At 36.0% G+C, this 26,547-nt stretch overlaps 1 protein-coding gene across 3 annotated transcripts in view; it reads right to left on the minus strand.

Annotated features, from left to right (window-relative positions):
* Positions 1-26,547, minus strand: part of FER (FER tyrosine kinase) — a 470,748-nt gene that overhangs the window by 93,410 nt on the left and 350,791 nt on the right. For all 3 annotated transcript variants that reach the window (XM_082836311.1, XM_082836310.1, XM_082836312.1), the window contains one exon: positions 12,558-12,681. In XM_082836311.1, the coding sequence (XP_082692437.1) occupies positions 12,558-12,681 (124 nt within the window). The remainder of the gene's footprint in view (positions 1-12,557; positions 12,682-26,547) is intronic.

The raw sequence follows: 26,547 nt of genomic DNA on the forward strand, positions 1-26,547 counted from the left end.
GTGATAAAAAAGAGTGAATTCTTAAATTACACACCATTTATGTTTTCATTTGATTCCAAAGAGGTTTATAGATTATTTGTATATCATGCCATATGGTTATGTCCTACCTTGAGTTTTAAAATATCTCAAATAGCAGACATAATTATTTTAATTTTTTTCTTCATTAATTTATGTAAGTAAATAGATGCCTAATTTTAAAAAAGTATAATGGGAATTTTAAGAGTGAAGGGAGAAATACTATTCACTGAGAATTAAAGTTGCTCATTATATACTGTCTTAAAAGGCAAGGAACTAAGTACCTCTGCACTATTCTAGCCATACCATTCATATTCTCTCATTATTTACACAATAATGAGACAGAGGGCACGTAAGGGAGAAAGAAGCTAAATGAAATATGTGCCTATTGAGCTCTCTAATACATAATAATACATCTGATGTTTGCTGCCCAATTATTTCAAACTACATGTTAAATATTAATACTTTCTGGCATGTTATAAACTACTGCTGTTTTCTTAAGCCCTGATCATTATCTGCAATAGGACAGGGTCAATATAAAAAATAACTACTGTTAGATGAAAAAGGGATTGAAACAGGATAGTATTCACCTTCTGTGACTCTTGGAGGATGACAATATCTGGAGAAGAGCACTGACATTGTCTCACTAAAACTCTGGGGTGATCACATTCACACAATCAAAAAAATACTCTGAGCATCCTAAAACCTTCATTCTGACTCACAACAGAAAAAGAATTTTGGTCTGTTTGTGTGACACATACTGGTTTGCATCACACATAATTACTTCTTCATTTATGCAATATAAAGAAATGAGTTAGTGAAAAATAAAAATGGAAGAATAACATTTAGGGGTGAAACAGTTTAGGATTATTTTTCCAGAAAGTTCTTAGTCATCTAATGGCATTCAATTAGTACTTTGGACAGCAGATAAGACCTATTTCATTTATTCATTAATTTATCCACTTATACATATATTAGATATTTATCACACTCCTACCTTTTGAAAAGTACCCAGTGAAAATTTTCACAGAAAATTTACACTATTTCCTTCCCCACAAAGAAGCAAATCAAACTGTGCAATAAAAAATGTTCAGTATTAAAAGGTCAATTTGAGAACACAAAATAGGGATGTGTTTCTTTTCTATAATAATAAAAATGTCTATTCATAAGAAGTACAAATAAGTGTACCAGACCACAAACAGTAAGTCTCTAAGCTATTTTATAAAACTTTGATATTCATTATAATAGAGGCCATTTAATTTTACAGTATATAATCTTACATTAGAAGGAAATGGCCTTTGTTTAGTAAACAAAATAGCAAGTGAATGACATCTTCTCTCTTGTGTCACTTTAGTTCTACAGATGACATTAAACCTCCAAAAATCAGACTTGAACCAGACTTAATCAGACTTAAATTAACTAGCAACATTACCGAGTTATTAGGTTAGGTAAATAATAATTATTTTCATACACAAGTCACAAAACCAGAGACCGGGGGGAAAATATAACCCTCTATAAATTATGTATACATTTAATTTTACTTATTTCTTTAAATCAATGGGTCTGTGACCTAGGATACTATTTGCAAGGTACCATTCTTAAAGATCTGTATCTTATTTGGAAAACATATGTCCAATTAAATGCAAAAAATTGCAGATGAGATCTTGAGGTTACTTTCTTTTATTTTCTTCCATTACAAGAAATATAAGATTAATGTGGGAAAGTGAGAATGCCAGAAGGAGTGGCGCTCTGTCTACTCTTGACTCTGTCACTAGCACAGTTCTCAGCATTTAGTAGGCTCCCAGTAAAAAGAAAACTATGTGTTATGCTTTTATTTGGCTCATTATAGTTTGAAGCAGTCATGTTTGAATTACTAGAATTACAGAAAACAGAACATTGGAGAGTGTCTTACAGTCACCTGACTTTATGAGGAAAGTAATACTGGAAGATCACTATTTGATATCTGTGCAAATATGAAGTTATCTTTCACTCTTTCTTTCACTTACATATAATGTCTAATATCGCAGCAAATCCTGATGGCTCTACCTTCAACATTCACCCAGAACCGACCACTTCTCATGCTCTCCACCACTACCCTCCTGGTCCAGCTCCCATGGTCTCTCACTTTGATTATTGCAATAGCTCTCTAACTGGTCTTCTCATTTCTGCACTTGCCCCCTTAGAGTCTATTTTTAAAAAAGAATTCCAACTAATCCTTAAAAAACCTGGGACAGATCAAGTCAGTCCTCAATGGCCCCCATCTCATGAAGACTAAAAGCAAAGCCCTTTCCATGACTTACAAGATCTTCCTGATCGGGCCACCACATAACCGTTTAACCTCATTTTCTGTCTCCCTTGTTGGGCTTCTTTGGACATACCTGGCAGGTGCCTATCTCAGGGTGTTTTGTACTTGCTACAAAGTTGCTAAAGTTTTTCTCACTGATATGCACAGGGCTCACTCCTTTCTCTCTTCTGGGTCTTCTCTTACACCTTATATAAAACAGAGCCTCGGGCTTCCCTGGTGGCGCAGTGGTTGAGAGTCTGCCTGCCGATGCAGGGGACACGGGTTCGAGCCCCGGTCCGGGAAGATCCCACATGCCGCAGAGCAGCTGGGCCCGTGAGCCATGGCCACTGAGCCTGCGCGTCCGGAGCCTGTGCTCCGCAACGGGAGAGGCCACAACAGTGAGAGGCCCGCATACCACTAAGAAAGAAAAAAAAAAAAACAAAAAAACAGTGCCTGCCCCTACCTTCCCATTCCCTTTAATCCTATTTTGTGACTCTCTATAACATTTCTCACCATGTGGAATATTTTATATTTACTTGCTTATTCTTTTTTAAGTGCATTTATTAATTGCTTCCCCTCTCTTTCGTAAGCTCCGTAAGGGCAGAGTTTTGTTTATTTGACACTGAAGCGGGGAGCAGAATTTGCAGCCCCAAAATACACCTTTTAGGCTTAAGGATTACTTTGAGCTGATTATTTGAGCAGACACAGGAGAAGCTCTGAAAACTGAGTAGTTACCCTTTTTAAGGGAAATTTCCATTTGTAAGGGTGTCTCCCTCTCTACCGGGAAGAGAGGGATGACCAAATCTCTAAAAACTCATCAGTGGAGAAAACACCAACTTAAATCTGCATAACAACCTTACCCTTGTTTACTGTGCTTTTCCTGGTAACTCCCTATAACTGGCCTCCCCTCTTCCCCAACATCTTTCTTTTGTCTTTAACTGGATGTGGTATTTAAGGTGGTGGCTTGGGTCATTTCAGGGAGTTACTCAGTTTTCCTGGGTATCTCCCATGTATACAGGAGGTGTACTTCTTATTAAACTTCTGTTTTTCTCCTGTTGATCTGTTTTTCATTACAGGAGTCTCAGCCAAGAACCTGGAAGGGCAGAGGGAAAATTATTATCCTCCCCTATACTGCTGTAGCCATAGTATCTAGAAGAGTGTCCGGCCCAAACATACTCAGGGCTGGAAACACATAGCTAAAAGGGTAATGAGAGTAAGGTAGCAAATTGTGGTGAAATGGGCTGGAGATACAGATGAACCACCTGGAGATTCCTAGGCTTTAATTTTGTTTTTTCTTCAGGGTGAGGATGTGGACTTGTTGACAGCAACAAGAACCAAAAGAGCCCAATGTTTAAAATATCACATTAAACAAAATCACACAGATGTATAAGTACTCTGTGAATAGTGTCATAAGCTCCACATTACAGCCATTAGTAAGAAAATGAGTGTCTCAGATTCAACAAGGCCCTATCCTATGTAGACAGTGTCATCATTAGAAACTCTGGGGACCACGGTCAAGTGAACTGAGATATCCTGCATTTGCTTTTGCTTTACGTGGCCATCTTCTGAAAAGTTTCTGCATCCTTGGCTAAGTAGACAACTGAACGTAATCTTACAGTGGTATGGACACGAGTCGTCTCTTCCTGCTAAATTGTGAGCCTCTTGAAATGCTGTAGGGATATTTCTTATTGGAGAGCTTAGAGATATCCCTTTCCTACTCAAGTAGCCTTGCAGTGTCTAACCCAAATCAGTGTGTCAGAAAGAGTATTATTATCTTCAATTTATATTGGAAGAGATGAAAGTATAGTAGGTAACTTCATTCATTCATCCATTCAACAAACTTTTACTGAGCACCAAAACTAGATACTGGCAACTGTTCTCTGTATCAAGGAATGAACAAGATCAAGCCAGTATCCTCATGGAGCTTACATTCTAGTTGAGGCAGACAATAAAAAGTAAACCAGTACTTTTTTATGGTTTCTATGTCTACATGTACCACTGTTATACATATATTTATATGCACATAGTTGCATATGTAGATATAAATGGTCATGATAAGGACTGATGAAAAATGAAGCAGGGTAAAGGTTACAGCGAATGCTGAGGTGGGGGCAGGGAAGGGGTCCAAAGTCACACAGCTGATGTGCTACAGGGCCAGGATTCAAACACAGAGCATTCCAGTGTCAAATCTGTGGGCTTAGCCACTATGCTGAAGCTGTTATACGGCTCTGCAAATGCTGGGCTTCCAGGCTGTTAGAGCTGGCAGTGCACAGGCAGACAGTCTGACTGGCACAGAGACACTTGAAAAGGGAAACCTGGGAATGAAAAGGCCTTCTCATCGTGCTTTTGAATTTCATCAAATCAAAAACATATTTAAAGATAATTGGACAAAACCCCGAGTAATTCTCAATATTAGTGAGATGAGTCAATGCCCAGTAAATGGCTCAGGCTTGAGTTCTCTAGTTCCATATGTTGATTGCTCTGATCCTGCCTCGGAGGCCAGAGAGTAGGAAACAAACATAAAAAAACAAAAAAAGCAAGCGAGAAGGTTAACCTTGTTTCTATGTCATCCGTGTTCTAATGGATTCCTCAGAAGCCGGAATTTCTATTTGACCAAGACTAATTAGGAAAAGGTAGCTACTCTAGCATATATCAGGTTTTACTTTAGAACCTGAATTCAACCAATGGTTACCCAAATGCCTGGGGTAATCATGAACCCAACTCCACGGTTCTGGGCTTAATCTCCTGTCTGTCGTATGGATGTGGTGTGAGCTAGGATTCAAGGAGACTGCACGACCACCTGCAGGAAAGAGTAAATCCACCAGCCCTTCACCAAGGAACTGGGTGGGGATGAATCATCCCAGGAAAATATGGAGTTAAGACTTGTAAAGCACTCTCTTATCTCTACAACGAGGCTTTCTCTAAATCAGCATTTATTAAATGGTTTTAAGATTTGCTTCATACAAGAGATGTCCACATGGCTGCTTATATTCACAAAAGGGAAGAAACTGAGAAGTGTATCTAACACATAGTTTAAGTGTTTTGCTTAGTTTCACAGCCTTTGTCATTCACTTGATCTAGACTTGGGTCATCCATTCACCAGCTGTATGACATTGGACAAGTTACTTATTTTGATGGCTCAATTTTTTTCTAGTGTGAAATAGAGATAAATGGTCATAGAAATATGAAGACTAAATAAGATAATGAATGTGCTTGCCCAATAGGAATCATTCAATGAATGCGTGGTAGCCATCTTTTAGGGAGACTGCTCAGTATGTGTCCCATCCTCTGAGAATTATCCCCTCACACACAGTAACTGGCTCCTGTAAATCTATGTAACAGTCATCCTGCTTACTTTTCCCTTGTCTAGCCATGTTATTGATTAAAACAGGGGTAGACACCTAATATAAACTGGGCCAATCAATTCTTTCTGCCAAAAATTTGAAATGAGACCTCAAAGAGTAATTAATTATCTGCAGATGAGGGGCTTGGAAGGTTGTGACTCGAATGTCACTTGAGGGACCTTTGCACATCGGGGCAGAGGAATGTAGTCTTCAGAGCAAGAGGGAAATGAAGTAGCAACATAGCAAGAAGAAATAATGAAAGACCAAGTGAACACAGAGGGTAAACAGAAAGAGATGCTGCTTTGGTTCCTGCTTCCCAGTTCCTAATTATAATGACTCCCAGAGCTGGCTGAACTTCCTGTCTTTTGAGTTCTGTGAGATAACTCTATTTCCTTCTAATAAATTTCCTATTGCTTAAATTAGCTTAAGCAATTTCTGTTTTTGTAATCAAATAGGCCCTAAGAGAAAATGGTAAACCAACCATTTGTGTTTGTTTAATGTAAAAGATCACTTTTGACATTCTGAACCAGAAATGTACTTAATGTAATTAAGTGAATAAAAGTCAGAAATAATAGAGAATGAGGTATAGGCTAATTTTCCTCTATCATTTCTAGGTAACATAAGACAAGGCTAGCCCTCACTAAGCCATGAAACAGTGCTCATGTACTCCTATTCCCTTCTTCCCCTCTCTTTTCACTCTCAAGGACTTTCATTCCGTTTACTGGACTGAGCTGAATTCCTGAACAGTATCCTACATATGCTGCATCTTTCCTACCAGTAACCATAAATCAAAACTCATCTGTTCTCTGACCTTTTACCCCAAATCCATCATTTCTGTTTTCTAAGAAGGCAGTTAGATACTCTGGTACATTAACTCAACCCAACGTGTTAACTGATTCCAGTATAAGAGAAGGCTTCCTTTTTCATTCCTGGAAACATAGATGTGACTTTAGGAAAAAATCCTTTAATTAAAATGAATGAAACTAGCGATAGGAAATTCTGACACTGAATAACATAGCAGGATAAATAATTTTTAGAAAGGTGTTCCTGTGAATACCAAACTGCTCTAGAAAAGAAACAAAGGTTAAACTAGAGGAGGACCATATATTTTTGAGACTTTTAAAATTACAGTCCTCTTTGTACTGTAGCAAAATTGGTTTAGAAGCTAAAAGTAGAGCTTAATATATTCAAAATTATAATCAAATGTTAGAACAAGAAAACCAGTCATAAATGCTTAGTCAACTAACTTGAGATTATCACATTTCTATGCTAATCCTGTGTTTTTAATTAACAGATAAAGTAGAAGGGGGTATCTAAACAATAGTGTACAAAAAATGAAAAAAAATTTCAAGCTCTAATTAAATGGAGAAGCAATAACAAAATACTGCTGCATTTCAGCAACTGTTCATTAAAAAACAACAGAAAAGACCTTGGTATGTCTTTCTAAAATTACATTTCACAGGCTTCAGCATCCTCTTCTGTTTTTACTCATGACCATAAAGAGTCCAGATGTTGATTATAAGCTGAGCCATCACACCAAACACCAGCTGGCCTTCTGCCCTGAATCTTCTAATTGGTCAGAAGATGCATTTCTTATGGAAAGCAGCTGAGTCCAGTGTAGTGATTCAGAGTGGGGCTCTCAAACCAGAGTGCCAGGATCCACATCCTGGATCTGCCACTTTCTTTTAATATGATCTTGGGCAACATACTCAACCTCCCTAACCATAAGTCTCCTCATGTTACAACAGGCCCAACAATAGTACCCACTGTTGCCTTGAGGATTCACTCATTCACCTTTAAGTGCCAGGCACTGTTTTAGGCTTTTGGAATCCAAAAGTAAACAATATAGGTAAAAATTATTGCCCTCCTGAAGCTTAAGTTCTCATATATTGAATCAAAAGCACTTAATTAGCATAATGCCTGGTACTCAGTAAGTAATCAATAAATGTCAGCTGTTAGGCTCATGAATACTTGATTGAGACAGAACAAAACACTGGAATGGGAATGTGTCATAATGAAGTCAGCACATCTAAGACCTAACAGTGGCCCTGCCACTAATTCTCTAGGTGACCTTCGTTTAATCTTTCTCGGCCTCGATTACTTAATCTGCAAACTGATCTTAAGATCCCTTTTTTAAATATATGGAGGATCATAAGACACAGAAAAGATGAAGCGTTCAAAAACACTGAAGAAAATATGCAGATACATTAAGCACAAGAATACTTTTCCACTACATTCAAAGTTTAGGAAGAACTCAGATGCTAGTCAGTTGCATTTAAAAAATAAACTCTCAAGAGAGTTTCCATTTTCAAGGGAAAAATGTAAATGATCAATATCATATCAAATCTTTAGCTTCATGAAATATGAAATCACAAACAACAAAAATAAGACAGAAGTTACATTTTACATTTATCTTAAAAAGTACACATGCTTAAACCTTATCAGAAATCACTGGATGAAATAATCTTCTTCTGGAACATATGTAAGTGAAATGTAATATTGTTCCTTTCTGGGCAATCTTAGCTTTCTTAAATTGTTTTTCCAATGAAACTTAAAAATAAAATTGGTCCCATACCTATACCTTTTCACAAGATTATACATTTTTCAAGATTCTGTAAATTTTGTTCAAATTACTTTCCTTTTCCAGTTAAAAACCACAGACCTTTAACTGTCTTAAAATTATCTGAATGTATGGCTAGATATTCCCAAGTTTAGCCAAATTAAAGGGTAGACACAGCCCTTGGAAAGAAAGACCCTGTTTATCTGGCTCAGCCCAACGTTCCTTGGTATTCCCATTTTGATAGTATTATACTCTTTGTAGTTCCATGATAGTCATACTTTCTCATGAAAAACATAACTTTGCTTGCAACTTTGCTTCAGCTAGAAAATTCTTTCTCCTTCTATTCAATGATGCACTCAAGTCTCACTCAAACAGTATCATCTGCAAAACTTTCCCTGATTACTCCCCACCATAGCTCCCAGACTGACAGGTCATATTAGACCCTCTTGATATTGCTCCCATGGTATCTTGTATACATTGTCACTAAACTTATTATCTCTTTGCATTATTATTATTTTCTGTTACATCCATCTGAAGGCAGGGATCATGATTCTCATATTGCTCTCATCCTGGCACAGAATAAGCTAATGTTCATGTTTTTGAAGTGCCAGCAATACCATTGTTCTCAATGGATAAGCAAAACATTTAGCAAACAATAAAATATTTGCAGTCTTATATATTTTCATTTGTAGAGTTATTAATCTTACTCCATAACAAAACATCACTGTGGTAGAGTAATCAAAAATGAAGAGGAATCAGTACAAGAGTTAAAATAGAAAAAGAAATCATATTCTATAGTATCTCTCCCTAGATACCTTTTCTGGCACTGACAATGACATACAATATCATGAAATGCAGAAATGCTTCCAAGACTCCCAATAGATTATGGTCTTTAACTCAAATACATGGCAATCAAGAGTTTATCCTTCCTTTACTTTCCATGGACAAATAAAATACATGGCACAAAACCAATTTTTAAAAATAAACCCAAATAAAAATAAATCTTGTAGTAGAACTCATCAGCAATAAAACCATAAACACCATTACCATTTAAATCTAATATAATGTCAAACCTCAATCCACTTAACATCAAGAATCATCAGGTTTAATACTTTTTCCAGAGTGACAACTAGCAATCTAATAACACGGCACTGTAAGTAAACACACCCCTGCAAAGTTTATCAGTGTACTTCAAATATTTGTATGAAGTACAAGTAGGAAAGAAAATTTCACATTGGCTTATAGAATAATTATAAAGAAAACAGGGTTGATTACAACTAAACTGAAACACAAAATATCCAACACTCTCAAACTATAAGCAGAAATAGTTTCAATTAGAAACTTAGTGTATCAAGAGAACACTCCTGGAAGTGAAATGGAAATTACAACAAGAACGCTTTCCAAAACAGCATGCCATTTCTTTATGCAATTATTTGTTTCCATTTTATAGCTGTCATACTTGTTTACCTATAATGAAACATTGCTCTGCTCTTCTCATAGTAATCAAAACAATACAACAAAGCTAAAGAAAGAGAATGCGTCCCCCAAAAGTTAAGATGATATTCTGGGGAGATGCAATTAGAAATATTTTCAAGTTCTGAATTCCAGTGACCTCTAATCAGTGAACAGGATAAAATGTATAAGTTCATATAAAATTTAAAGCATATTTAAATTTTTTTGCTTTGATTTGTAGGACAAAGACTTTAGAATTCATAGACATACATATATTTTGAGATGTCAAGAATGGAGCTTGGGGGCCTTTCTTCATTACTTGAAAAATGAAAGGGAACTTTTAATCACGTTTTAGAAACTTTAATTAAATTTTGAAATACCTTACTAGAAATTCTTCCAATGAGGAAAAATACTTTTCACTGCAGTGTATACTATATACATATATAGTATTTATATATTTATGTTATATTTATGCTACATAAATATATATATGATATTTCTTAGGAGAAAAAAACATATAACATGTCTTGAGTATATCTAGTAAATATAAATCAATTAAAACTCCACTGCAATTACTACTGCTACCACAGAAATAGTTCCACAGAATGACACAGAGGAACACAGTTCTGTAGCACAAGTCACTTCCATAAAAAATTCACCACAAAGAATGATTTACTTTCTCAATATAGAGTCCTGTATTGGTGAGGTACCAAAAAGGAAGAGAAAAAAATTGAATTCATCCAAAAGAACATTTATGTTAAGTTTGAAGAGGAACAAAAGATCACTGGCTAGAGGTATCATAAAATTCATCCAGTAATCATGATTAACAAGAGAAATAAGAATAGCAAATAGTTTAGAAGGTATCCGTGGAAGTGATTATAGAAAAATATTATATTGTTGTTATAATATAGCTAGTAAGGAAAATCGTATCAAAAATGTATTTATGAAAATAAAGACAAAAAGAAAATATTCTATGTGACAGATGACAAATTTGGAGTTTTTGTGTTAATGCCTGTCAGCACCCTGACAGATGTGACTAATCGATCACTGGACTCTTTGTCACTGAATCTGGAATCCTTCTCAATGCACAACACAGACAGCCACTACCCATCACTGAAAGTCGGCACTGAAACCTATTTGTCAAACCTGCTCTCACCAACATTGTTCAAGATGTTCAATCAGAAACCTTACCCCCAGGCAAATAGTACAGGACTATGTACAATCTTATAGGATATGTGGTCAAGCGCGGGTTGACTTTCAAAAATTTGGAAATGCATGCAAATTCTTAAAAACCAAAATGGGAAGATAAAATTACAGCAGATAATGTTATGATTCTGTAAGTGGGATAAATTTTTAAAAGCTAACTGCCATCGGCAATTTAGAATGGTTTCAATTCTCATGATAGAGGCACTTAAAAAAATACAATCATCCATTTGCAAGAAAAGCAATCACTAAAGGCAGCAAGAAATTGAAACAACAGTTCCCTCAACCACAACACACCAGAAATTAAAGACTGCTACTGGTAACTGACATTAAAACAGTTTCAAGAATGTGTATTTATTATGGCTTAAAGCTATAAATAGTCTGAGTTAAAAAAAAAAATCTGAGACACGATAAAAACTGCAGTAGAGAACAATCAAAATTATAGGTTTTCTCTAAATAAAGGGCAAAATCCTTAATTGTTACTTTTAACATGAAGTAATGAAATTAGTGATAATGCAATTCTTGTCCAAAATCAATTGTCTTAGTCTTCACAAATATACATTACAATGTGATCTGATCTACAATCATTGAAAGTAAATACGGTCTATATTCATAGAAAGTAAAACAGGAATATGATAGTAGCTTAGTTTTAGTTGTTTTAATTTCCAGAAAAATAGTATCCCTATTGAAATGTATTTTAAAACACATGTGACTGTTGAACTATATTTGAAACATAAGCCATAATTTTAGTTTCAGAATAAAACTGAACACTAAGCAAAATTTTTTGGGGAGAATTAAGTAAAAAGTATTCACTGAGATCAAATAAATGTATATTTAAGGTGCATATAACTTTGTTCTGCTGCAATTCTATGTTGTACAACCTCACAAGAATATGAAGTCAAACGCTGCATAATGAAGCACATGAGAGAAAAATATACCTCAATAACCAACCAGCTTAAAGTTCACAATGGTTCAATCTGACAATGAACCCTCCCCACATTAAACAGTATCATGTGCTGTTTCAAGCCAATAAAAACTACACCAAATCCCCCACTTTATTTTGCTTATATACACTTAGCCATATTTAGGATCTGACATGAATTCTGCAAGAGATCTTAATTTGTATTCACACTTAGCAAAAAAAGATTACTTTCAGCTACAAGCAGCTAAAATCACAATCTATAAAGCATTAAAACCAAGTTGATGGTCTTGATATAATTAGAGAAAGTTTGCTAAAATCTCCTTTGAAATAACTAGTGTGCTCAAATCTTTTACCCTTGGCCAAATTCACTGTCATGAATTGTTTTACTAGTAGGATTTTCTGTAACTTTATAAGTAATTTCTTTGAAAAAGGAGAATAAGTAACACATGAAACAATCTTATTTGGCTATACGTTTGTAGCTGCTTATATGACTAGCTTGTGGTATATCTTATCACTATGCTATTCATGATTATAATAAAACAAATTTTAATTAGTAAGTCATTGTCTAATGAGGTATACTTACCCCAGGAAGACAGAAAACAAGTGTTTCTGTAAACTAAGTAAGCAACTGTCAAAGAATGCTTTCACACAAAATATGAAAACCAACAAGAAAATACGTTTTGTGAAAGAAATTCACTGCTTTATGATAGCAAGTATATCAGTTTTCTAATACCCTATTAATAAAACTGGAAAATGTTTTAAAAATATTCTCCTTACCTGTGTATACAGTTTTTACTCTCAAGATAGGCCATACCAGAAGCAGCATCTAATGAAAATTTCACTAATTGTTTGAGTTTTATTTCATCCTTCTTCTTTCTCAGAAAGGAGAGGAAATCACCTCCTAGAAGAATTGACAGATGAACAATGAGATAAGATCATGATGAAAGTCATATTTATCACCTATTAGAGATACCTGACAGAACAAAAAGCATTACACATTTAACCATATTTTTTGCCCATTTCATTTAAGGTGAGGATAAAAGAAAATATGAAAAGAACACATCTTATTAGAAAGCAGACACCATGAATTTTCTTAGATGCAGTTTAAGTACTTTAAGTGCTTCACACTGTATATTACCCAACACATAATAATATCCAAAGTCATACAAAGACAGACTTTCCTCTGTCACAATTTCTCACCAATTTGCCTGGATAAAATGTTCTAAGAAATCTTATTTTCTCTAATACCAAATAAAAGATTACAATTATTATGAGTTAAAAGAGTAAATGATTAACAACACCATCACTAATAGTAGAGTCAGACAGGAAAAAAAAAGAAAACTATGATTTTGATACGATTTAGTTGCTGAGTCAGGTTGCATTTTTGTGCATCAAATGAATTCCAGTGATGACTTAGAGAAACTCCGTAAACAGCATGGTCCAAAAAAAATGTAATGCAAGCCACATAGTAATTTTAAGTATACCGGTAGCCACATTTTAAAAAGTAACAACAATAAAAAGGTGAAAGTGGCTGAAATAGTATGTTTTTTCTTTAGCCCAATATATATAAAATATTATTAAATCAACATGCATCATTACAAAATTATTGTGGACATATTTTACATTTTATCATCCTAAGTCTTTAAAATATGTTGTGTATTTTACATGTATGGGACATCTCAATTTAGATGCAAATTTCCATCTGAAGTATTCGACCTGTATTTAGATTTCATCAAATTTACAGTTAAAAAAGCAGATTCACATACCTAGGTTGTTCCAAACATACTTAACCTTTTCTAATAATTGAATCATGTTACTGGAAATTAAATTAAATTTTAAAATTTAAATCAATTAAAATTAAATGAAATTCAAAATTCAGTTTCTTAGAAGCACTAGATACATTTCAAAAATTCAAGAGCTCAGGAGCCACATATGGCCAGTGACAACCATGTTAAATAGGGTAGCCTTAGACTGCATTCACTAACAGCATGGCATTAAACAATTTCCTTGTTAATGTATAGTGTAATGTATTGCATTATTAAACAAAACAAAACAAAACCAAGTTAAAGTATATTAGAATGAATGTTCTCTAAAAACAGTCATCCCTACTTTCTCTTTCTATTAGGCCCTCCGATATTAAGCCAGAATTTCGCAACAGGGATTAACATTTTAATTGTCATTTCCTGATGTTTTTCATCCTCTTCACCAGGGATCTAGGCCTCCTTAAATAGAACAACTCTAGAGATGAAGACTTAATGGCTTTTTCTTTAATGAGAATACCTAGAAAATAAACAACTGCCTAACTCTCCTTAGAAAGTTCTTTTTCTAATCTCTTCTCCTATTCACAAATCAGTATTACAGAAATTTAGGTGGACTATTTGCAAAATCACTAAGCTATATGCTTTAAAAATAATCTTAATGGTGTCAAATAATTTATTTTTTTCCTGTTCTTTTAAAGAGAATATCAAATTTATTACTATGAACTGAATAGTAATAGTTAGTATAGTTACTGAAATAGCTTCTATCAAGCTTGACTTAATTTTCTGAAACAAAAACAAAAACACCTAAATGCAACAGTAAACAGCAAAATTACCACTAATTTCTCAACTTTAATACGTTCAAAAAATGTCTATTAAAATGGACTTGACATCAATATTTAGTTGATGTTACTTCCTGGACCAATATTCACATATATTAGTTATTTTGTTAGATATACATTGGCCTAGTTTAGAAAAAGTACACCCTTCTGGTCTTGAAACAACATTTTTTCTAAGCTACGGAATAACTTTCAAATGAAAAAATCTTTTCTGCAATTTGATTAAAGCATCATATGACATAACCCCAGTGTTCTGCGGAATCCTAATATTATTTCTTTCCAAAACTAGCTCTCATTCAGCACTTTTCCTTCTGCCTCCTGCTCTTTTTAAACTAGTCTTTCACATAATCCTCTTCATACCCTCAATCCCTGGCCCAGCCTGTAAACCCTGTGAAGACAACTGCACTTCTGTTGTTCAGCATGCTAATTTCAGTGCCCACCACAGGATGTCTAGCACGTAATAATACCTCAAAAAGCATGAAGACAAGCTACCCATGAAATTTTTTATTAATTTTAAACATTTCTTCCTTAGCTTCTCTCCAATGGTTAGAACTATGCTTTTCAAGTACTTGTTCAATGTTAAAATAATGTTTAGAAAAGGATGACATTACATCGCTTATCAATGGCACCTGACAGATGCCATAAAATTCTTTAGATTCCAACAATAAAACTTAGTACATTTAAGACTCTGAGCTCATCTTGATAGATGCTTCTGTAACACCACTGCCTTACAAACTGCATCATTTAAAAAAATAATTTGCAAAGAAGCAATCCTTAATAGATAAGACTGTAAACGAACAAATGCACACTAGATTAATAAACAAAGAAAAGACTACACTTAAATAGAATTAAAAATTGGCTGAAAAGTGATGCCAAGTCAATAAAGATAAAGTACTAGGAAGGTAGGGCTTCCCTGGTGGCGCAGTGGTTGAGAGTCCGCCTGCCGATGCAGGGGACGCGGGTTCGTGCCCCGGTCCGGGAAGATCCCACATGCCACGGAGCGGCTGGGCCCGTGAGCCATGGCCGCTGAGCCTGGGCGTCCGGAGCCTGTGCTCCACAACGGGAGAGGCCACAACAGTGAGAGGCCCGCGTACCACCCCCCCCAAAAAAAAAAAAGTACTAGGAAGGTAGAGTTAGATACAGCTATCAGAATACTGTGACACAGCCAAAGATACAGACAAAGGGTATCTGATTGTCTCTTAGTTAATCCAAGACTATTTCTACCTTAGAGAAATTTCTTGCTTAAAATCACTAAATCATTAAAGTAAATTTTAAATTTATTTCCAATTTATAGTTATTCAGGCCACAGACACAGTGATCTTAAGTAAAGTAGCAGAGCTGCACCATTCCACAGCCCTAGTCAGCTTCCTGCAGAACACTGTTGAGAAGCAAGGTCTTCAGGAAAAAAAATTAAATAATTAGCATTGGGTGAGTGTAGCCATTAAGGACCCTGAAGCAAAAATTAAACTCTCCAAAGGACAGACTATGAGACTAAAGCTAGGATACCAAGAAAATAATTCAGACTGGGCCAGAAACATTTCTGTGGGGACTGTACCTGATTATTATCATTTAGTGAAGAACAACTGGAGACTGACATCAGATGATATGATCTTTAGTATTCACTGTGAGGTTACTGTAGAAGATAGTATCTGTTTCTTTGAACTCATTCTTTTGTCATTTTCATTGTGGCAGTTTAAAGAACCTCTCTTAGAATGTGTGATACATACAATAATCATATGTGCAGCACATATGTATACATGTTTGCATATGCATGTGTGTATGTGTGTGGCTGGAGTAGCCCAACCTGACCACTGCAATAAGATGGTGGTGTTCATAACTGGGTAAAACAAGATAATAACTCCCCCTTTGTAACTCTGTCTTACCAAAGCTTATTTCTGTATGGCACATTAAACCAAGACAGGATGGATTATTTTCTAGAATTCTTCACCAGTGATGAATTTCTAAGACAATTCTTAGCATGTTTTTATAGCCAACTTTTAGTTTACTAACGAGACAGCATTACATGGTGAAAGGAACATGGAAATTGAAGTCGTGCTGATCTAGGTCTGATTGAAATGGAGCAGGCCCTATGGTCCTTGCCTCGCCTCATGTCCTCAGCCTGCCTTTTGTCTGTGGAAAAACTTTAGCTAAAGAATATGTTTAATCAGAGAAGTGAGAAAATGCAGAAACAGAGGAAAACAGTCAAAGGAGACCAAATAATAATAGTTTAGTCATTAAGCATAGTCGAGGACCTTTAGTTCCTCCTTAAGGGCTGTAGATAATATTCTGAGCCTTATCCTGTGAGCTGTCTTACAGATACTGAAACCGCCACCAGGTGGAACAAGTTAACTACATGATGGCTAGGCTGTGGCCATGACATAAGCTGCCGCAATTCTGAGAACTGGCCTCAAAGAAATGGAAACAAACCGAGCCTGGAACTGAAGATTAACTGTACCTAGGACAATCAAGATGACACTGTCAGACTACCGATGACCAATTTCAGGATGACTGTCAGAGCTGACTGTATTGTTTTTGCATGTAGCCCCCTCCCTCTGTCTATAAAAGCTCTTGCCCCCTGATTGTCGGGGCGGCGGGTGGAGGAAGTCGGCCTTTGGACAGGTGTCCACTCCCGCCTCCACCCTGGTTGCCAGCATCCAAAATAAAGCAAACTTTCCTTTCCCCTAACCTGGCCTCTTTATTGGCTTTTGAGCGGTGAGCAGCCGGACCCCACTTTCGGGTACATGATTAGCTATGTGACCTGGGGTAAGTTGTTCAATCTCTCTAAACTTCTTTAAAACATAAGGATTGGGCTTCCCTGGTGGTGCAGTGGTTGGGAGTCCGCCTGCCGATGCAGGGGACGTGGGTTCGTGCCCCGGTCCGGGAGGATCCCACATGCCGCGGGGCGGCTGGGCCCGTGGGCCATGGCCGCTGAGCCTGCGCGTCCGGAGCCTGTGCTCCACGGCAGGAGAGGCCACAGCAGTGAGAGGCCCGCATATCGCAAAAAAAAAAAACAAAAAAAACCCGTAAGGATTAATTCCTTTTATTTCTCAAGATGGTTTTGAAGACTAAAATGTATCTAAAGCACTAAGCATATGCCTAGCACATGGTACACACAATAAACACTACAACTTATCATTATTTTTGTTGAAGTTATTTTGCATATAAAATAAGGAAGAGTTGTAGCAGGGACTGGTTGTTTGTCGCACATCAATTTTCCCTCATTCACCTCAATTTCCTTTAGGAGACTGCCCTTCTCCCATTTTAGAAAGTATTTACCTCACCTCAACAATAAAGGTGATCCTAGATTCGCTTAACCCAATCAATGGAGTCCATTTCCCAGTGACTGACTCGGGGATAGGCACATAGTTTAATTTAGGCCACTGAGATACAAGGAGATACTTTAAAGCGTGAAATAAACTTTTTTTTTTTTTTTTTTTTTGAGAGAAGTACCAGGAAAGAAGCATTCTCTGCAAGTGGAAGTGTACAGGACAGCATGTAGCACCACAAAGACTGGCAGCCTTGGGATGAAGCTATCACTATGGAAAGCAGAAAGAGTAAAGGAAAAAGAATACTTTTTGGTGACATGTTTGATCCACTGGATCACATACTGCCTCAAGAGTGATTTCCCTCTAGATTTTCCAATTAAGTGAACGAATACAAGCTCTAAGTTTTTTGATGTATATCCCGTATTGGCACTCAACGATTCCTTATGGATAAAATAGTATCTATATTAGAAGACCTTGAGAATTAAAAAGATTATATATATATATATATACACACACATATATATATATATATATATATATATAAATGTCTGGAACAATTAGGAAATAATAAATAGAAGTGCTTTATTTTGTTTGCAGCCAACTTTTAGTAAGAGGATAAAAGACCATTTTATTCTCAGCAGCTCTTTCTCAAAGATTTCTTACACTGTGCTGTGAAAATCTGATCCTACCCATTCTTTCAGTATTAATGGGACTCTGAGGACCTGATCATATTAAACAAACTCGGAGAGGTTATTATGTAAACAAGAATACTAATTTATCAATTTGTCATTTGAGAAAAGGGATCATCAGGGCCATACCACTAATGATTTCTTGTCATTGAATCATGTAGAGATCTTAGTTTATCTTCAAACAACTTCAAAGGTTATTAAACTAAGAGATACTAGTCCCTAGTGATATATAAAATGTATAATTCATTAGCCTTGTTTTTTAGGTTATCAATTTATTCCTGAGAAGTTTGGTTTAGTTGTATTCACTTATACATTTAAAATAGGATCGTAATCAAAGCAACAATTATAGAGAGCTATTATGGGGGCTCCATTTATGTCATTGTTCAGAGTTCTTATTTAAAACAAAAATAAACTTTAAGTCAATAGAGTTTTCACTGTTAGCCAGCCCATCAAAAATAAGGGGAAAAAATCTATATGATAATCATAAACAATGAATGCTGATTCAACTTTTACCCAATGAGACACAGAATAGGTTTTATATAGTAGGAGGTAAGCCAAAACAAGTTCTTGAAGAAGAAAGGATCCATCAAACACTGAAGCAGAGAATACTGACTGGTACATGTAGGTTATACTTAGGAGAGATGGATTTCACAGAAAGAGAGATTAGCCGGGAGAACATGCGAGTTGTTAATCGAGGTGATGAGGGCTTATACTAAGAATTATCCACCTCCCCCCCCTCCAAAAAAAAAAGACAAAAGCATTAGATCTGAAAAGACTCTGTACTAAAGCTAGACATGGGTCAGTTTGTGGGGAAAGATGAGAAACATGAAACACTGAAAAACTGAAAGTGACCCCAAGAATATACTGGCTTTTCTGATACCATCATGCTCTTTTTAAAGACGCACCTTATGAACAGCTTGCTACCTAAGTAATGTAGTTCGGCTGGGCCAAAGGCAGAGCTGAGTGTGTGGTTTTCCCAGTTTAGATTAATACATGACATTAGTCTTTTCAGGTGAGGTTTCCTAATAGCCATGCTCTGCCAGCACTGCAGAGTACCGGGACCTTTTGCATTTCTCCTTTGTAGATGATCTCCGAGAACATAACTCCCTGACGGTCATGATAACAGTTCTGTGAAATAAAAGAGCGCATTTCACAGTATTTTTAACTTGCTGGTTCAAGGGGCACCAGCTATAATCTTGCTAGACATTATGTGGTCTGCTAGGACAGATGCCAGAGTCAACTTTCCCAAACCATCAGAATGTCAGTTTCCAGAAAGTACTTTGGAGATCATCAGCTTTTTCATATTGTGGGGGAGGGAACTGAATCGACCTGACTTTTATTCTTAACGTGGTGATTTTGGTGATATAATTGAAATTCTAAGGCAAGTGTCTGCAAACTATGGCCTAGAGGTCAAAGTCAGCCCACTGCCTGTTTTTGTAAATAAAGTTTTATTGGAAAATCACCACACTCATTCATTTACATACTATCTACAGATGCTTTCAAGCTATGATGCCAGAGTTGTGACAAGAAACTGATGCCTAAACATTTTACTATCTGGCCCTTTATAGAAAAAGTTTGCTGACTCTTGGTTTAAGATATTACTCAGTATTCCACATAGCTGTAGGCCCTTTCATTCAAAGGTTCTTATGATTGCTTTGGCTACTTTGAACCAAGATTTTACTTTTCACTGTGTGTTTTTTGCATGAGGGCTCAATAGTGCTACTTTTTAATGCTAAAAAAGGAAGCTGAAAAGGTAGATTCACCAATTAATTTTGTGTTCTAAGGCTGACACACATAGTTACACACAAAAACATAACAGAGCGAGATCACAAATCCCCCGCCATCCTCCCAAGCCACAACGCACTGTCTGCCACCAAGACAAAGAAATTCCACAGTCTGTCTCTCCCTGCTTTCAGGCCAAACGACTTACTTTTCTATTTGTGGCTTCTTATGCCCCTCAAAGCTGCCTTTGATATAAAATATAAAGAATGGACAGGAAGATCAGGTGTATAAAGATGGTGGCTCCTGGAATACCCTTTAAATACTTAGATGCTACAATGGAATTTTTTCTAAATAAAAAATTCAATGGAATGCTTATTTTGATGTCTCTATCTAGTACAGGAAAAATGCAGAGAAAAAGAAAAAGGCATCAATTCAAGCTTCCTTAGATTTTTAAAGAGATGTGGGATAAAAAGACAAATCCAAAAGTACGTTTACATTTAATAAGGGAAAAATGTTTATAAAAGCTAGCAATATTTTTAGAAATTTAATTTATCATAGGCTAGATATTTTAGGGACATTATATTCCCCAAATCAATGATATCAGTGACTACTTTATTAAGACCTATTACATAATCTTGTTATCTAAAATAATTAGAAACATATATTTATATCTTCACATCTACGCATTTTTGTTGGATATGGTCAGAATTTATGCAAAGGTTTTGATCAGAAATACATTCACAAGTTATGGAACTTTCTATCAAAATAAAAATTATTACTTTAAAATATACTTTTAAAGAACACATTGCAGCAAAGAGTTTGGAATGTCAGTATTAAGGAAAAATCAGAAAAAACCAGAGTCTCCTTTTTCACATATTAGAAAGTTGTGGCCAAAAAACCTCAAATTTATCCTCGTAATTTTAAGCGTATAGTATAATACTGTTAACTATATTCACAATATTGTACAACAGAGCTTTAGAACCTTCTCATCTTGCATGACTGAAACTCTATGTACCTAATGACCAACTCTGTTTCCGCCTCCAAACAGCCCGTGGCAACCACCACCCTATTTTCTCTATGAGTTTGATTACTTTAGATACCTCATATAAAGTGGAATTATACAGTATTTGTCTTTTTGTGATTGGCTTATTTCACCTAACATAATGTCGTCAAGGTTCATCCATGTTGCAGATTTTGACAGGATTTTCTTCTTTCTTTAAGGCTGAAGAATATTCCATTGTATGTACATGGCACATTTTCTTAATCCAGTCACCCAATGATGGACAGGTAGGCTGTTTCCACCTCTGGACTATTGTGAATAATGCTGCAATGCATGTAGGTGTGCAAATATCTCTTCAAGTTCCTGTTCCATTCTTTTGGATATATATAGAGAAGTTGAATTGATGGATCATTACTGGAGTTCTATTTTTAATTTTTTGAAGAATCTCCATGCTCTTTTCCATAGTGACTGTCCCAATTTACCAACAGTGCACAAGGCATTCAAATTCTCCACATCCTTGCCAACACCCATTATTTTCTGGGTTGTCTTGTTTTTTATTAATTTATTTTATTTATTTTTGCTGTGTTGGGTCTTTGTTTCTGTGTGAGGGCTTTCTCTAGTTGTGGCAAGCAGGGGCCACGCTTCATCGCAGTGCACGGGCCTCTCACTATTGCAGCCTCTCTTGTTGCGGAGCACAGGCTCCAGACGCGCAGGCTCAGTAGTTGTGGCTCACGGGCCTAGTCGCTCCGTGGCATGTGGGATTCTCCCAGACCAGGGCTCGAACCCATGTCCCCTGCATCGGCAGGCAGACTCTCAACCACTGCGCCACCAGGGAAGCCCCTGTCTTGTTTTTTGATAGTGACCATCCCAGTGGGTGTGAGGTAATATCTCTTTGTGGTTTTGATTTGCATTTTCCTGATGATTAGTGATAGCATCTTTTCATATGCTTGTTGGCTATTTGTTTATCTCTTTAGAAAAATGTATATTTAAGTCCTTTGCCCATTTTTTAATTGAGATATTTGGGGTTTTGTTATTGAGTTACAGGCATTCTTTATATATTCTGGATATTAACTGCTTATCTGATATGATTTGCAAATTTTTTCTCCCCTGTGCTGTAGGTTGCTTTTTCACTCTGTTGACTGCTTCCTTTGTTGTGCAGAAGATTTTAAGTTTGATGTAATATCATTTATGTCTGTATATTTTTCCTTTAGTTGCCTGTGCTTTTGGTGTCATATCCAAGAAATCATTGCCCATTTCAATGCCATTACATTTTCCCCTATTATTTCTTCTAGGAGTTTTATAGTTTCACATCTTACATTTAGGTCTTTAATCCATTTTCAGTTAACTTTTGTACACATGTAAAATAAGCATCCATCTTCACTCAATTGCAAGTGGATATACGGTTTTCCCAATACTGTTTATTGAAGAGACTATCCTTTCCCATTCTGTAGTCTTGGCAGCCTTGTCAAAGATCATTTGACTGTATATGTTAGAGTTTACTTCTGGGATCTCTATTTGGTTCCACTGGTCTATCTGTCTGTCTTTGTGCTGGTATCATATTGTTTTGATTACTGTAGCTTTGTAATAGGTTTTGAAATCATGAAGTATGAAGCCTCTAAATTTTTACTTCTTTCTCAATAGTATGGTTTGGCTATACTGGGTCCTTTGATGTTCCATGTGAAGTTTAGGAATTTTTTTTCTATTTCTGCAAAAAACGCCATTGGGACTTTGTAGGGAGTGCATCATACCTGTAGATTGCATTGAGTAGTATGAACGTTTTAGCAATATTAAGTCTTCCAATTCATAAACACAGGATGTCTTTCCATTTTTTGTGTGTCAAGTTCTTTCAGCAATGTTTTATAATTTCAGTGTACAAGTCTTTCAAGTCTTTCACTTCCTCAGTTAAGTTTATTCCTAAACAATTTATTCTTTTTGATGCTATTGTGAATGGGATTTTCTTAATTTCCTTTTAGGATTGTTAATTATTATTGTATAATAGCACAACTGATTTTTGAGTGCTGTTATAGGATTTCCAGTACTATGTTAAATAGAAGTCGTAATAGTGGGCACCTTTAACTTGTTCCTGATCTTAGAGGTACAAGCTTTCAGTTTTCACCACAGAGTATGATGTTAGCCCTGAGCTTTTTTCCATATGATCTTTATCATGTTGAAATAATTTTTTTATTCCTAGTTCATTGAGTGTTTTTATCATGAAAAGGTGTTGAATTTTGTCAAATATTTTTCTTGCATCAGTTGAGATGATCCTGTGACTTTTGTTGTTTATTCTGTTAATGTGGTATCTTACATTTATGGATTTTCATATGTTGAATCACCCTTGTATCATATTTACAGGTAAAACACACTTACATTAAGATCACAAATTTCCTTCTACCCTCCCCATCCAATGTCTGCTACTTATGCAAAGTCTAACTGACTGTTTCTGTCTCTACTTTCATGTCAAATACTAACTGCCATCCTCACTCATCAGAGAACAAAATATACACATTTTAAAACTGCTCATCAGAAATCTGAGGTAGCGTACAGCAGAAACTCTTCTGACTTCCTGGCTCACTGTCAATAACACTTGATTCTTTAGATGAACCACATGTCTCAGTACAGGTATCTTTCTGTAGTGCTTCTCTCTGTAAGAGATCGTTCATTTCTGAAGGAGCTCTTGATCATTTCATCCACCTGGGGCTATCTTAACTGTCTATAATTCACCTTAAACTGCACTGGCTGAATAAAGAGGGGATAGTCTGAAATCAGAATATCCTTTATAACAGCATCAAAAACCAAAATACTTAGAAATACTTTTAGACAGGGATGTGTTACACTTTTACACTGACAACTACAAAACACTGTTGAGAAATTAAAGAAGTGCAAATTAAATGGAACAATATACCCAGTCCATGGATTGGAAGATTAATATTGAGTGTTAAGAGTCAATTCTCCCCAAACTGATCAAGTGCAATCCCAACCAAGTTCCAAGCAGGCTTTTTGGTTTGATTTCACAAGCTGCTTATAAATTTTTACATGGAAATGCAGAAGATTTAGAATAGAGAATAATGATGAAAAAAAGGGCCAATTGGGAAGAGACAGACCACCCAATTTTAAGAATTACTATAAAGTTACAGTCAAGGGAGTATGTTTTGGCTTCAGGATAATCAAGTAGATCAATGGAACAGAACAGAGTCGAGAAATAAACCCACCTACTTATGGCCGATTCATATACTACATAAGACATCAAAGCAATTCAATGGGAAAAGGAAATTCTGGTAAAGAATTCATATACCATTTTAAAGAACTGGTAGTGGAAGAACTCGATAACTGTCTTGGAAAAATAGACCCCAATCTCTACCTCACACCTACACAAAGTTAATTTCAAGTGATCTATAGACCTAAAGTTTAAAGCTCTGAGAAGGAAACATAGGAAATACCTTTGTGATCTTGGTAAAGGTGAAGATTTTTTAGAACTTAGAAAGCAATAACCATAAAGAGAAAGAGAGAGACAGAGAGAGAAAGGCATACATACATCATTATAAAAAGTGAACAGGGACTTCCCTGGTGGTCCAGCGGTAAAGAATCCACTTTCCAATGCAGGGGACATGGGTTCAGTCCCTGGTTGGGGAACTAAGATCCCACATGCTGTGGGGCAACTAAACCCGCATGCCACAACTACTGAGCTTGCGCGCCTCAACAAGAGAGCCTACGTGCCGCAAACTACAGAGCCCACACACTCTGGAGCCCACGCGCCACGACTAGAGAGAAGCCTGAGCACTGCAAGAGACTGAGTGCCACAACGAAAGATCCCGCACGCCTCAATGAAGATCCTGTGTGCTGCATGGAATGAACCCGTGTGCGGCAACTAAGACCCGATGCAGCCAAAAAAATAAGGAAAATAAATAAAATTTTAAAAAATAAACATTTAAAAAAAAGTGAACAGCTACTCTGTAATAACCTAAATGGGAAAAGAATTTGAAAAAGAATAGATACACACATATATATAAGTGAATCACTTTGCTGCACACCTGAAACTAACACATTGTTAATCAACTCTATTCCAATATAAAAATTAAAAAGTGAAGAGGTAAGCCAAGGGATTGACTTTTTCTTTAATTTAAAATAAAAACCATTTTCATTATGGTTAAAAAAATACATAAAATTTAGCATCTTTACCATTTTTAAGTATATAGTTCAGTAGTGTCTCCCTCTGAGATAAAGGTTTGATTCCATTTATACAAAGTTCAAGAACAGCCAAAACTAATCTATAAGTCAGGAAAATGGTTACCATGGGAGTGTATACTTTGTGATAATTTGAGCTCTATAATTTGTGTACTCTTCTGTCTTATATTTTGCTTGGTCTAGTACTTCACCCTATTTATAAGCTAATAAGTTAGACTGTTACTTTTTCATGGGTCAGAGATGAAGACCTTTATTACTCACAGCACAGCATGGGGGTGTTGTGGATAAGCCCAGATGGATGCCTGCACACAGAGCAGGATGTGTTTCAGGAGAGGAACGATGAGTTTGGGAAAGCTGCCATTTTATAGCAGGCAGTAAGCAAGCCTGCTCTTTGACTGAGAGGGAGACACTACCTTATCTCTAGAAGCTGCTCACAACAAACACATCCCTGAGAAGTGGCCTAGGTAAAGATCAGTCAGGGCCTTGCATTCTTGACATACCCAGTAAGATGAGTAGGAATGCAAGAGATCAGTGGAAGAGTACCTCTCAACATACTTTAATAAAAAGCTTACTAGATTTTTTTTTAATACCAAAAAAACGTAGATCAGAGGAAGGTCATAAATACAAAAAGATTTCAGCAAGTCATTTGACTTATCATTGTAATCACTTGGTAGAAACGGAGATGAAGTGAGCTAGACAGAATTATAGCTAAGTGGATCTGTAGGTTGAACAATGATACCCATGGAATCTTGATTTAAGGATTGATGGAGATTTGTCAGGAAGTGATCAAGTATGACTTGGAATTCCATGCTTAATCCTCTCATTTTCAAAATTTTCAGCAAGAATTTGGATGAAGACACAAAAGGCATGTTACATGTAGTACAAAAAAGTTAAGTGAAGTTGTTCTAATAATCTGACAAAAAGAATTCTGAGGTGATATCAAAGCTGCTTTCAAATATGTAAAGAGCTTTTTTTTAAAAAAAAAAAATGAAATAAGAACGTTATTTCTCGTGTAACTTCAGGTTTCGAGTAAGGGTTATGTTTTGTGTGCCAGGATACCATGTCTAAATTATTTCTTCAAAAATACTAAGAGAAATCCTCATGTGTGAGTTCACACTATCTTTCCACCTTCAAATATCTGCATCAGGAAAATTTATCTCCCTTTTTGCTTAGAGCACAAAAGCTATGTTGCTTACCATTTAGAATTTAAAAAATACAAAGTGAGTACTTGTGATGAGTCTGACATATTTCTACAATGATGACTAATCAATGATAAAAAGATGATTTCTCATATTGAATAAGAGATTTTAGA

The sequence above is a fragment of the Leucopleurus acutus genome (assembly GCF_964270905.1).
Source record: "Leucopleurus acutus genome assembly, chromosome: 3".
Taxonomy (NCBI): domain Eukaryota; kingdom Metazoa; phylum Chordata; class Mammalia; order Artiodactyla; family Delphinidae; genus Leucopleurus; species Leucopleurus acutus.